The sequence below is a fragment of the Zingiber officinale genome, chromosome 4A (assembly GCF_018446385.1).
Source record: "Zingiber officinale cultivar Zhangliang chromosome 4A, Zo_v1.1, whole genome shotgun sequence".
NCBI lineage: Eukaryota > Viridiplantae > Streptophyta > Magnoliopsida > Zingiberales > Zingiberaceae > Zingiber > Zingiber officinale.
In genome coordinates, this window is record NC_055992.1 from 148,970,993 (window position 1) to 148,984,330 (window position 13,338).

The 13,338-nt window shown below is 39.1% G+C and overlaps 2 protein-coding genes across 2 annotated transcripts; both read left to right on the top strand.

Moving 5' to 3' along the window:
- The first annotated feature begins 335 nt into the window (after positions 1-335).
- Positions 336-5,919, top strand: LOC121971637 (probable protein phosphatase 2C 33). The gene is made up of 5 exons (XM_042522995.1): positions 336-1,040; positions 2,977-3,321; positions 3,411-3,528; positions 4,833-5,056; positions 5,241-5,919. Exons 1-5 carry the CDS (start codon positions 789-791, stop codon positions 5,691-5,693), a joined length of 1,392 nt encoding a protein of 463 aa, XP_042378929.1. The 5' UTR covers positions 336-788; the 3' UTR covers positions 5,694-5,919.
- Positions 5,920-8,265: 2,346 nt separating this feature from the next.
- On the top strand, positions 8,266-12,162 carry LOC121971638 (subtilisin-like protease SBT4.8). Its single transcript, XM_042522996.1, has 10 exons — positions 8,266-8,385; positions 8,463-8,569; positions 8,661-8,749; positions 8,822-9,059; positions 9,132-9,636; positions 9,728-9,804; positions 9,869-10,075; positions 10,151-10,262; positions 10,349-10,562; positions 11,557-12,162. The coding sequence occupies exons 1-10, from the start codon at positions 8,281-8,283 to the stop codon at positions 12,096-12,098; spliced, it is 2,196 nt and encodes a 731-aa protein (XP_042378930.1). The 5' UTR covers positions 8,266-8,280; the 3' UTR covers positions 12,099-12,162.
- The last annotated feature ends 1,176 nt before the right edge of the window (positions 12,163-13,338 follow it).

Sequence of the window (13,338 nt, forward strand, 5' to 3'; positions counted from 1 at the left end):
GTTTGATTAAAATGAACTAATTAAAATTTTATATTATAATAATTAATTGATAATTATTATAATAGTTAATGATTTGGTAAATTTGGAAAGTTATATATATATTTTTAATCTACTTATCCAAAACTTCAAGCCGACTGATTCGGAAAGTGACTCATTCTGCCCAAATAAAACCATATCCTCACCCCAAAAAACAAGAAAATTGCGTTTGCACGATCCGGTCAAAGTCAACCTGACCGGTAAAAATGCAGCTGCGATCGCCCTCATTTTTATTTTGTTTGGCTCATTAATCACAAAATTAAATCAATAAATAGATTCTTCGAGGTGTTGCGGATAAATTAAGACACTACTTTCGCTCGTCTTGCTTTAGGCTATCCGATTCCAAAAGCTCAGCGTCTAAAAATGCCCCCCGCGATCTCATCCAATGCTCCCTCCCCTTCTTTTTGTTCTTCTGGATCAGATTTCCCCTTTTGGTAATCCATCTCGTCCCAGATGAGCTTTTCTCGATCCTTCTTCCTCCTTTTCTTTTCGAGAGATCTCGATCGCCGAGACGGAAGAAGGAAGTAGCAGGATCGGATACCTTGCTGGAGGAAAATTGTGTCGTTGGGGAGGCCTCACGAGCGATGCTGCCTGGGATTGGGTTGCTGTGTTCTTTGTGATCCGTTGAGGGGGGAGTTGGCGGTGGGGACCCAACTGATCGGGTAGAGAGGCAGGGTGGTGGTGGTTGTGGTGGTGGGTCGGGCTGCGTTGCTGGTCTGGATTGCTTACTCGGCGTCGTCAGGGCCCTCCGGATGGGGTCCTGTCTCTCGGTGGATGGGTGTAGCCACTCCTCCGCCCCTTCCTCGCCATCTTCGCCGGCGTCCGGAACGAGGCGGAGCCGCAGAGGGTCCCGGCGGAGGCCCCAGAGGAGCTCGTCCAGGAGGGAGGAGCAGGTCCATAGGATCCCCGGGAGGATGTTCCTGAACGGGGCCAGCGCTGTTGCTTCGCTCTTCACCCAACAGGGAAAGAAGGGGACCAACCAGGACGCCATGATCGTTTGGGAGGTTTGATCTGTCGCTTACTCCTCGTTTCGATCTGTTGATGCTTATCGACTGTTTATATAGTGAAAATGCAGCAGAACATCAAGTTGTTTTTACAGGGCTCCAGTTTAGGCATACTCTTTTGGTTTCATTCTCATAATTATTTAGATACGTTTCAGCAATTAAAAGCTAGAACGTCGCAAGTTTTATTAATTAAAGGAGAAAGTGTTTGATCTTTAGTGTGTTTCTTTAGATCATCTTACGGCCGTGTGAGTTGTGACTAGTACCATTTCAAACTGTGCTATTTTTTTTTTATTATTATCCAATGTGTCCGGGCTTCACCCGATTAATCCTAGAGGTAGATAACATTCCTCTAGTTGTAATTCCAGAGCATAGCATATGCATACTTAGAGGTCGACCTCCAAATATTCGTCCTTATTGGGATTCAAATCCTGGTCCTCTTATTATTCCCCCCAAGTTCTTTAATACTGCACCACACCCATGGGGGCACTTATCTTTAGACTCCTGCACGCAACATCAAGCAAAAACCATAACACAAAATCAAAAAAAAAAAAAAAATCAAACAAATAGAGAGATTTTAACATGAATCTATACGATTACTACAGCCATAGAGGCTCATAGAAAGGAACTCCCATTGTTCTCATGGACAATGCCACAATTTACTTCAACATAAAGAGTGGAGATCAAACCAGCAGAAGACCAAATTAGTTGACATAACATGGGATCAGGATGATATAATATCTGATAGGGTTGGTATATGCATATAGAATGAGTTGGGCTGGAATAACTCCAGCTCGTCTCCTGTATTCATTGACTCATCAGACTGCCAAATGTCAATCATTGCCCACTCCAATAATTTCAAGAGGAAGAATGATGTGATTTGCTAACGTTCTTTCTGATCATATAGCTTGATCCAATTGATGACCTGCATGGAAAAATATATGTTTTAACCTGTTATGGTCCCGAGTACAGGATCAAGTCATAGGTCGAGATCCGGATACGTGCATGGTCATGCAACACGTAAGGGGGAGGGAGGGGGAAAGACTCGTCCTAGATAGAGTCCAAATTACTCGATTTTTCTTCTTCTTTTTTTATTAATAATAACGCCTTATATAAGGAGTCTAACATGACACGATTCAAGAAAGACCAACCCATAAAAGAAACAAGGAATCAAAATAGAAAAGCTAATCAAGTCATTATTTGTTTCTACTATAGCAGTAGTTAAATTAGGTCATTATTTATTTTCTACTAATTAGGCAATAGCTAATTTATTTCTACTATAGCAGTAGCTAATTAGGCAGTAACTAATTTGCTTTCAACTATAGTGGCGTCCAACAAAGACATCCACCTCGGTGCCCACATCATAACCATGTCTGGCTTCTTTATAATGTAAAATATCTTTTTTTCTTTCTTGTGAGATGCTTAGTTTTGTATTGTCCATTTTGAGCATGTATGGCATTGTGATAAATCTATTTTTCTCTTTCAAAAATAAATAAATAAAAAGTTCATAAAGTTTAATTGAAAAAACATCAATGCATTAGTTTATTCCATTATTGATTCCAAGATTTCTCGCAGTTAATCACTTCCTGAAGATTGTCCTATACATGCTGAAATACAATGTAGATTGACAACAGAACCTCTTGATTTTTTTTTTTTTTGATTTAGAATATTCAGTCTCCCTTTTCTGAGATAAGGGTTCTGATATTCAATGATTTAAGCTGTTCAAAATGACAACATAGATCTCAGTTTCTTTATGAGAAGCCACTTTTTTTACTTTTCTTTTCTATCACAAAATTGCTAAAATTCTTGTTAGGCATATTTGGTGTATGCATTACCATTATCACATTTTCTGTAATCCATTTGCATTGTCTTCTTTCTAATTTTGACAGTTTTGTGATGCTAGCTACTTATTCTGATTAAATTCCACCTTCCTGTTCAGAATTTTGGCTCAAGAAATGACACTATTTTTTGTGGGATTTTCGATGGTCATGGTCCATATGGTCATATAGTTGCTAAAAAAGTCAGAGATGTTCTCCCTTTAAAGCTGACTGCTACTTGGGAAAGTGAGGAATGTAACACTTCAGAGGCAAGTTCACCTCGATCCCTCAGAGAGGATAATAGGGCTTCCATCAACTTTGAAGAAAATGGTGACGACTCTCAGATCTTTATGACACTGAAAGAATCATTTCTCAAGGCTTTTAGAATCATGGATAAAGAGCTAAGACAACACCCTGATATTGATTGTTTTTACAGTGGCACAACAGCAGTCACTTTGATCAAGCAGGTTAAAGTTTAGTCATTGACACCTTTCAATCGCTGAATATTTATTCATTATTTGGATTGACTTGGCGTCATCTGAATGCATGCTTCTAGGGCCAACAACTTTATATTGGAAATGTTGGAGATTCAAGAGCAGTACTTGGAACCAGAGACCAAGATAACTCCATAGTTGCAGTTCAGTTGACTGTGGATCTTAAACCTAATCTTCCAAGTATGTATTTCAACCCTTTTTCTTCATAACCGTTAGCACATAAAAGTGTACTTTGCAGTTTCAATATATCAGGTTATATGTATTAAGCGTGATTTTTTTTTTTTTTTGAGATTTTCTTTTCTCTTCTCTAAATTGAACAAATGTTTTGTACAAATGTTTTGACTTAATGAACTAAATTCCTATCTTCTGACCTTTATAAGTTGCAACAAATTTCATCAGAATTAGTTCATCTGTGATTTCTATGGTCAATGGTGGAACTACAAAAGATAATTGTGTTTTCCATTATGCAGCAGTTCATCCTTGTTTCAGGACTCAAGTTTTGTTAGAATTATGAATCTAGAGTGAATTTTTTATCATCTCCTAACATAACATGAGAACCTGTATAGCAGATATTTAGTTGAAGACTTAGAGACAAAGTCTAATGGCATTTTGTAGGAAAATGAAATGCTCTGTTTAGCTGACTGGAAGAAATAATTCAAGAATTGTTAAAATTGTCAGCATATGTTCTGGATTTCCCTGTGTTAACTAATGGTTACTGAACTAACAGAGAAAGTTGTCTTTATGTTTAATATTAACAAGAATTGCTACGTATGATTATCCTTGCAAGAGCTAGGTTATGACATTCCACATCATTGTAGAGAAACATGCCATCTGATATCTGGAAGTCTACAATAAGTAGGTGAGGGAACAATTCATGCTTAAGGGATTGTTTTGCTTGAGGATTTTCTGAGTATTTTCCTCTGCTTCTTTTCTATTTTTCCAAACACTATACTGGATTTCTGCAAGCTATGATGAGTTACATGTTCTTTTTGTTTTTTTCCTTAAAACTCCATCGCAACATGTAACAAGAGGAAGAAACCATCCAGCTAATTGCTTTCAACTATATGGGCATGTCCTATATTTTGCACACTGCATTTACACACTGTCCCTTGGTCTAATGTGGCTTTCTTGATCTCTTCCATAGTTCCATGCTTCTCTTAACAACAGTTGGATTTTTCTTTTATCTTTTTGCTTCCAAACTCTTCATTTTCTTTAGAAACGTCAGAATGTTTTTCTAATCTAATTTTAAGAATTATTCACTTTGTCACCTTTATGTGACCTTCATGTGTCCTTTACCTTAAGCTAAATAAGCATTCTTATATTTCCCTGCATCATGTGAACCTTTCGCTTCAGATAAGTAGCTTTTCAAACAGATGCGATACCTAAATACTTTATTGATTTCTCTTGTAATTTATTTATTTTACTTATTCCTCGAATAATGTTAAATAAATCTTTAAACAGCAAGAAATGCATTGCTTTTACAGATGAAGCAGAAAGAATAAGGCTGTGTAGGGGCAGAGTTTTTGCTCTCAAGGATGAGCCCGATGTGGCTCGAGTTTGGCTGCCTAACAATAATGTCCCAGGCTTGGCTATGGCACGGGCATTGGGGGATTTTTGCTTAAAAGATTACGGTTTGATTTCCGTGCCTGACATTTCATATCGGCAAATCACAGAAAGAGATGAGTTCATCGTCTTGGCTACTGACGGGGTGAGATATTGGACATCAATTTTTTCAATTTCACATCACCTGTATAAAGCTTCACAATGAAACCAACAGATTACCCTTTTAGCACTAAAAGAAAACATTTTTTTTTTCATTTTTAAAGTACTGACAAAACTACTTGTGTGTTTCAAGTTTAAAACGATTGAATTTTTCTTGATGATTATAACAGGTCTGGGATGTGCTCTCCAACAAAGAAGTGGTAGATATAGTTGCTTCTGCTCCAGCTAGGGCTTCTGCTGCTCGCTCTCTTGTTGAGTCGGCTGTGAAGGCCTGGAAGCTTAAATATCCGACTTCGCGAACTGACGATTGTGCTGTAATTTGTCTCTTTCTTCAATCTCAGACATCCAACATTTCCACCGATGTCTCCATCCATTCCCAAGTTGGTGAACCATTGACTCCCTGCACAACTGATGGCAACAAGCAAGGACCTTCCAGTTCAACTTCCCACAATGGTGATGACACTGTTCCAACAGTGGTCGCTGATGTCAATGTCAGCTCGGTAGATGGAAGTAATTGGTCGATCCAACAGGGTGTCGCTCGAGTGGATACCTTGTTGTCATTGCCCAGGTTTACTGAAGGGAACAAGCAGTCAACAAGAACCAAGACTCAAAAACTAGCTTGAGAAGTCGACCTGCATATCATCACCATAAGAGCAGCACGGACTTTTTTTTAGCGTGTCTAGCTGCTCTCTCATTCGCATTTCATTGCATAAGCATTCAATTAGTTTCCTTTTATCCAAACATGGCAATCTTTATTCTAATTCATTCATTTGTAATAATTTTTCCGACGATGCAATTTTTTGAAGTCTTAAAACTGTTTTTTTAGAATGAAATTCTTTTACAAAGTCATTAAGGCTTGATTTGATAATACTAGCTGATATAGTTGCAACTTCATACATCATGAGGGAAGCCGGTTCAATCCTTTTCGTCTATTACAATATTTTCTTTCATGCTTGTTCAATGGAGTTGGCCATCATCTAGTGTGATTGTCCACTACTGAATCCATTAGGCTACTGCAACCAGAAAGTCGTCCGGCTAGTTAAAGAAACATTGGCTAGGATAGGTGATTCGCAGTCAGGCTGCGAGCTCTTTCAGAGTTTGTAGCCGCTAGTTTGCTTGGAGCTCAGGAGTTCTATGAACTCAATGAGATTGAGTATTGGACTTGAGTTGTAGAATTTGTAGAATGAGTTAAGATGTTTGGATTTGAATTGTTGTACTTTGAGCTCGAGGAGGAGCTTGGTGGATTAAAGCAACAAAGGTTTGGATCGAGGTGGTTCTCGGATCAAGTTGTTCACTTGAAGATCAGGGAGGAGTTCATTAATGGACTAAATGAGATAAAGATGTGTGTGGGAATTGCGAGTGATTGTGTGGATTTTTCTTTTATTTGCCTCAATCTGATAAGAATGACCCTTTTGTGAACCCCCTTTGGTGCGCTATGTCGAGTCAAGCAGCTGCCTCGCGATCGACATACCAGCCTCTATCTTATTCTTAGTTCGAATACTGATTCAAAACAAAAAGTAATTAAAACACCATAATGGTTTGTATTGTGTATTAAAGGTCAATTCTCAATTGAAGTTTTAAAAAAAACGACAAAAAGGTGTGGGAAAAATGACGAGAAAATAATGAAACATTAATCTAGAAGAGATGATGGGGTCATTTTGGCGCTGGTACTAAAATAATTAGAATCCTATGATGGTTCCATCTCTGCGATGTGTAAAGGTATTTATATTACAAATCTTATTAGAAGTATTCATTTTTTTTTATCAGAAGCCTCTAATTTAATTTTTGATGTTGCAGGTAAAGGAAGAATCTTCTTGAGTAGCATCGGCTGCAACAAGAAGCGATGTCATTATGTTAATAAAATAATGATTTGACGGTATGTTAACGAAGTGGTCTACTACGGAACGAAGACTTCAAAGAAAGTGATATATGATCATGTGACACCGCCTGAGTTTCTGCAACGCTGGCTGTAGATTCGGTGAAGTAAAAACAGTGATTTGCTCGTCTTCGTCGTCATATTCCTCGGTTAGATGAAGTGACATAAATTAAGAAAGATAAATCGCAATATCGAATGGTTTAATGTATAGATTTAGTTTTAAGTAAAAGATGATTATGTTCCTCTTATATTTTTTTCATAGTCCGTCTTTAAATTATGTAAAGAGAGATAAATCATAAGATTAACTTATAGTCGATATTTTTCCTAGGACATACATTCGTCGAGAATTAATGTCTATCCCATTATAATAAATTTGTCATCCTCTAGCCAATATGCATCCCTTTAGAGACGGTTTAATACAGATTCAAGTGGTAAACGGTGATTTGTTTGTCCCAGCACCTCCGACAGCACGTCCTCATACTAATACGGAAGAGATAAATCACTAATAGTTACTAGTTTTAGATAGTTGAATAGTATATGGGGGAGGACGGATACCTGACTACTAGCCGAGATTAACATCACTATGTGCTAGCCACCTATCCATCCTAAGAGGAGTGCTTAATGTAGATTCAGGTTGATAAAAAGGTAACTGCACCCGCCCTCAACACCCCCACAAATCATCTCAAGACTAAGGAGGACATAAATCACAGAGGACTACTATCCCTTAGAATAATGATTAGTACATGATGAAGATATTTACCTCAGTAATACCAAAATTTAAATCTCGTATCTCAAATTAATAATACTTTATATGTTAATCTCTAGATCATCTCAAAAGAACATTTAACTGTAGATTCAGGAATCATGACCAAGTCGTCCCCTGTGTAAGAATTGCAACTACCAGCTCACCTAACCAAGGTCGAACATCAAGTGGGAAGCAACTACTATTACTACGTGTGTAAAATATTGAAATGATAATCATTGATGAGCGGCAAGAGTTGACATAAATTTAAACACGCTTTTCCTTCTAACATTATGCAAAATTTCAATTAATAAAAAAAATCATGCAAGGCAATATGAGTAGGATATATAATAGTTCTTCCGAGTTGACAATCGTTCATATAATTTTAATAATTACAATTATAACAATTAGTACAGAACGAATATCAAGTGCTTGCCCTCTGGTTCATTTCTGGGGCTATTGAGAGTGTAATATATAAAGAGACTGAGCCGTCTGCCGCGGGCTGTCTCAGATTAGGTAGTGTTGCTCGTTCAACATTTTGGTTTTTTATAAAGAGCTAGAGGAAATTAAACAAACTAATCCAGCTTAGTTGATGGTAATTATGTCATCGCGTAATTCCCTTTGCATGCTCCCTCTCCTCGCCTTCGCAGCTCTCCTGATCGCCTCTGCTGCTGCCGAGGCTAATGGAGAAAGAAAGGTGAAGATTAAGATTAAGATTAAGATTAAGATTTGATAGTTTGCACAATTAATGGCGATGTACGTAATCTGATCCAGGTGTATGTAGTGTACATGGGGCATCAGCCACCGCCGCCGTCGACGGCTCAGGGTTGGTTCGCCGAGGCTAAGTATCTCAGTATCCTCGATCAAGTACTCGAGGGATGGTAATTAACTGCTAATCGCTTGTTAATCGAAGCCCGCCCTCTGGTTAGTTAATTTGTAGATTGATTAATTAAGCTGCCGGAATTGGTGCAGTTCGTCGAGGGAGTCGCTGGTTTACAGCTACACCAGCTTCGCCGGACTCGCCGCCAATCTCACCGAGAAGGAGAAAGGAAAACTTGCTGGTAATTAATTAGTTGAATGGTGGTGGTTAACGGCGATCGAAGTGCAGTTAATGATCGATCGTTTGAGTTCAGGTGTGGAAGGAGTGGTTTCGGTGTTCGAGAGCAAAATCCTGAAGCCGCTGACGACGAGATCTTGGGATTTCTTGGGGTTTTATCAGAACGTGAGACGGGTGCCTGCGTCGGAGAGCGATGTCGTCATCGGCATGATCGACACCGGAATCTGGCCGGAGTCGGAGGCTTTCAGCGACGAGGGATTCGGCCCGCCGCCGCCGAAATGGAAAGGCGGCTGTGTGAATTTTGTCTGCAATAAGTAAAGATTTGGGATAGTTCTTGCGTAGATTCTGAATGGAGATTTAGTAAAGATTTTACTGATCGATTGTAGCAAAGTCATCGGCGCGCGGTACTACAACCAATTTGGCGGCGGTGGGTACGAAGCCACGCCTCGGGACTTCGAAGGCCACGGCACCCACACGGCCTCCACCGCCGCCGGCAGGGAGGTCCCCGCCAGCCTCTACGGCGTGGCCGGAGGCGTCGCCCGCGGCGCGGTTCCTTCCGCCCGGGTCGCCGTATACAAAGTCTGCTGGTCCTTCGGCTGCTTCGGCGCCGACATCTTGGCCGCCTTCGACGATGCGATCGCCGACGGGGTCGACGTCATCTCCGCCTCGCTCGGCGGCTACTCCGCCGACGACTACTTCGAAGACCCGATCGCCATCGGCGCCTTCCACGCCATGAAGAAGGGGATCCTCACGTCGGCCGCCGGCGGCAACGCCGGGCCCGGAAGAGGAACCGTCAGCAACGTGGCCCCCTGGATGCTGGTCACGGCCGCCAGCTCCACCGATCGCCACATCATAGACAAGCTGATCCTTAAAAACTCCAACTACATCGTGGTGAGTGATATCGATCGATCACTCAGCATGCGACTGCAATTCTTCTACAAAACTATAATCTCTTCCTCTGCTCTGCCATTTTTCTCCTCAGGGAGCTTCCATCAACACCTTCGGCTCCGACAAGAAGCTATATCCGATAACCTACTTTGGAAACGCAAGCTCTCCAAGGTAAACACACAAACTCTAATCATTAGCCAATGCTTGTTTCACACACTATGACATGCATCCGCAGTTGCGATCAATTGGAGGCGAGGATGGTGAAAGGGAAGATAGTCGTGTGCGGGCAAATGACGGATGGATCAGGGCCTCTGAACGCCGGAGCTAAAGGAGCGGTCATCTTCTTCAATCTCACCGATTTCTCAATAGCATTTCCGCTGCCGGCGTTGGTAGTAAACAGCACCGTCGGCGACCAACTCATTCAGTACATCGACAGCAACAGGTAATTAATTAATTTATTAATTTATCAGCTTAATCTATGCTCAAGCGATCAATCTCATCATGGGAGTCGAATCAGGAATGTTTTAGCCGATATACGCAAAAGCGAAGCCGTTCACGATTCCAAAGCTCCGGTGGTGGGTTCGTTCTCGTCGAGAGGTCCAAATACCATAACACCGGCCATTTTGAAGGTACTAATTAGTTTAGATGTATGGGAATTGGTTCTATGGGCGTTCCTGATCTGTTCCTGTAATGGAATATTCCGGTGGCGGTGCAGCCTGATCTTAGTGCTCCGGGAATCGACATATTGGCCGCGTGGTCAGGTGCAGCATCCATGTCGGTGTACCAGTACGATCCACGCCGAGTAAACTACAACATCATCTCGGGAACTTCCATGGCTTGCCCTCATGTTACTGGAGCTGCTGCCTACGTCAAGTCCTTCCATCCTCAATGGTCTCCGGCGGCCATCATGTCTGCATTGATCACTACGGGTATTTAATTATATAAATTTTTATATACATATACCTAAAAATCACAAGGTGGCTCTAAATTTTATATATCAAAACTCAAAAGGCATCTTTTTTTTAAAAAAAAAAAATCAAGCACCCTTTTAATAATTTTAGTTAAAAATACCCCTTAACTTAGAAGCTATATATCTAACAACTTTTAGAAGTTAAAAAATTATTGAGTAGCTATTATAATATATAGAAGTTATTGAGTTACTGTTATAAAGTATAAAAATTATTTAATAAGGATTAAGATAGATCTTCTAGTCCACTCTCTTTGTATCTCCATATCTCATTCACCGATCGAACGGATCATATTTAGATCATGTTAGATCTCAAGGATGCATGATCTAATATGATCTGTCCAATTAATGAATGGGACATAGGGACACCAGAAAAGTGGGATAGAGGATCCCATCTAATAGGTACTACAACATGTTTAAGATAAATTTAAAATTTAGAGTTTAGGGTTACACACTAGAAACTACCCTATAATTATTATAACGTGTAGAAGCTATTTAATAATTATTACAAAGTGTTCAGAGTGAGTTTAAGATTTAAAATTTAGGATCTCTCAATACTATTATATCAAAATATATTTATCAACTTGTTAAAATTATTTAGATTTTATCCAAATCATTTTAAAAATATTATAGAAGATATTTAGTAATTACAATAACTCTAAATATTAAATCCTAAACTTGTTATAGCAACTACGAGTTAGTTTCTATTTTACACGATATAGATTCTAAATCTTAATTAAATTTTAAACTCGTTCTAATATATAATAACAACTATTAGGTAGTTTCTGTTTTAACCGTTACCCCCTAGGCGGGATAAAAAGGTATTATTGAGATAAAATCCCATTTATTTTTTATTTTTAAAAAAAAACGTCCATTTCATACTTCTGGCCGACACCCTTTTATTTTTGCCCTATATAATTATTGTGATTAATTATATAATTGATTTTATTTACCAGCATCGCCGATGAACCCTTCTCTGCACCCTGATGCGGAGCTCGCCTACGGCTCAGGCCAAGTGAACCCGGCGGCGGCGCTGGATCCGGGCTTGATCTACGACGCAGCGGAGGCAGACTACGTCAAAATGCTGTGCGACCAAGGGTACAACGAGACCCAGATCCGGCTCATCACCGGCGACCTCAGCAGCTGCCCTGGGACCAACTTAGGATCTCCCGGCGATCTCAACTACCCGTCCATGGCCTACTACGTCCCTCCGAACCAAAGCTTCGCGGCCGGATTTAACAGGACGGTCACCAACGTCGGCGACGCCGCGACTGCGCGGTACGCGGCGACGGTCAACGCGGGTGGAGGACTGAGGGTGACGGTGACGCCCGGCGTGCTGCGGTTCAGGAGGTTGAACGAGCAGAAGAAGTTTGAGGTGACAGTTTGGGGAGGGCCGTTGGAGGTCAACGGGATTGTGTCGGCGTACGTGACGTGGTCGGATGGGAAGCACCACGTCAGGAGCGTTGTTACGGTCTTCACTGATTACTCAAAAGACTAATGATGGTTAAGGAGATAATTAATTAATGCCGTACGGTAATGAAGATGATGATAGAGATTAATAAGACAGAATAGTTGTTGGTTTGTCTCCCATCCATGTATTGCTTGGCTTCATGTTTTTCATTTTCTGAAAGAATAAAATTGTTCTTCGCAACATTGTATCCACATTCCTATTAACATGGAGATGTTATAATACTCAAATGGTGTTACAAATTAATATTAAGGAGTGTTATAATATCTATATATTCACCACGTTCAATTCTTTAAATATAGTTAATGAACCGATTTTATATAAAAAAATTCAAAAAATAAATTTTAGATATAAAGAATAAAGATGAATAAATGGATGTATCCATAACTAATCAATATTAATCTTAAAATAAATATGAGTATGTATTAATAATAAGAAAGTGTACCCATAATATAATAAATATGTCCTGCTATTTAAAAAGTATCATATATTCAATATAAATCTCCTTAAATACTTTCTTTAGGTATAGGATGCTAACCTAAATGGCTTTTTAATTTTCTGAAAGAATAAAATTGTTTTTCACAGCATCCACATTCGTTTCAACACGTGGATGTTATAATATTCAAATGGCATTATAAATGAATACTAACATCTACCTATTAACCACGTTCAATTCTTTAAATATAGTTAATAAACTAAGTTTATATAAAAAAATTTTAAAAATTAAAAATAAATTTTAGACATAAAGAATATATAAAGATGAATAAATAGAAAGTGACATCCACAAATAATCAATATGAATATTAAAAATGAATTTGAGTGTATTTTAATAAAAATGAGATATTAATATAATGGATATTTATCATACTATTTAAAAAGGTGAAATACATTAACGTTCAAATTAATATGAATGCCTTTAAATACTTTTAGGTCTAGGATGCTAATCTAAATGGCTTATATTATATGTTTTAACGTTATAATCGTATGGATACTGTAATAAGATAGATAATATTTTGACATTCGTTTTAGACGTTGTTTGTGACTCAACTAATTTTATCATCGCTGAATGATGTGGTGGAGATAGGTGCATCACGTGATATGGTTGAGTCAAAAATCAAATTGAGTTGGAAGTCAAGTCAAGATGAGCTCAATTCAAACTAATCTAGTTAAGATGAGCTCAGATCCAATCAAACTCAGCTCGGGTCTAGTTGTCCCTCATTAAAAGATCTTAAATCAAGTTCACATCCGAGTTTGGTCTGCCTCAATATGA

What these genes read in the sequence shown, in the direction of transcription:
- LOC121971637 (XM_042522995.1), top strand. Translation starts at nt 789, where the DNA reads ATGGGGTCCTGTCTCTCGGTGGATGGGTGTAGCCACTCCTCCGCCCCT. An exon ending in TCTTAAACCTAATCTTCCAA is followed by an intron (nt 3,529 to 4,832) that starts GTATGTATTTCA and finishes TTGCTTTTACAG; the next exon opens with ATGAAGCAGAAAGAATAAGG. An exon ending in TCGTCTTGGCTACTGACGGG is followed by an intron (nt 5,057 to 5,240) that starts GTGAGATATTGG and finishes TGATTATAACAG; the next exon opens with GTCTGGGATGTGCTCTCCAA.
- LOC121971638 (XM_042522996.1), top strand. Translation starts at nt 8,281, where the DNA reads ATGGTAATTATGTCATCGCGTAATTCCCTTTGCATGCTCCCTCTCCTC. An exon ending in AAAACTCCAACTACATCGTG is followed by an intron (nt 9,637 to 9,727) that starts GTGAGTGATATC and finishes TTTTCTCCTCAG; the next exon opens with GGAGCTTCCATCAACACCTT. An exon ending in GGAAACGCAAGCTCTCCAAG is followed by an intron (nt 9,805 to 9,868) that starts GTAAACACACAA and finishes ATGCATCCGCAG; the next exon opens with TTGCGATCAATTGGAGGCGA.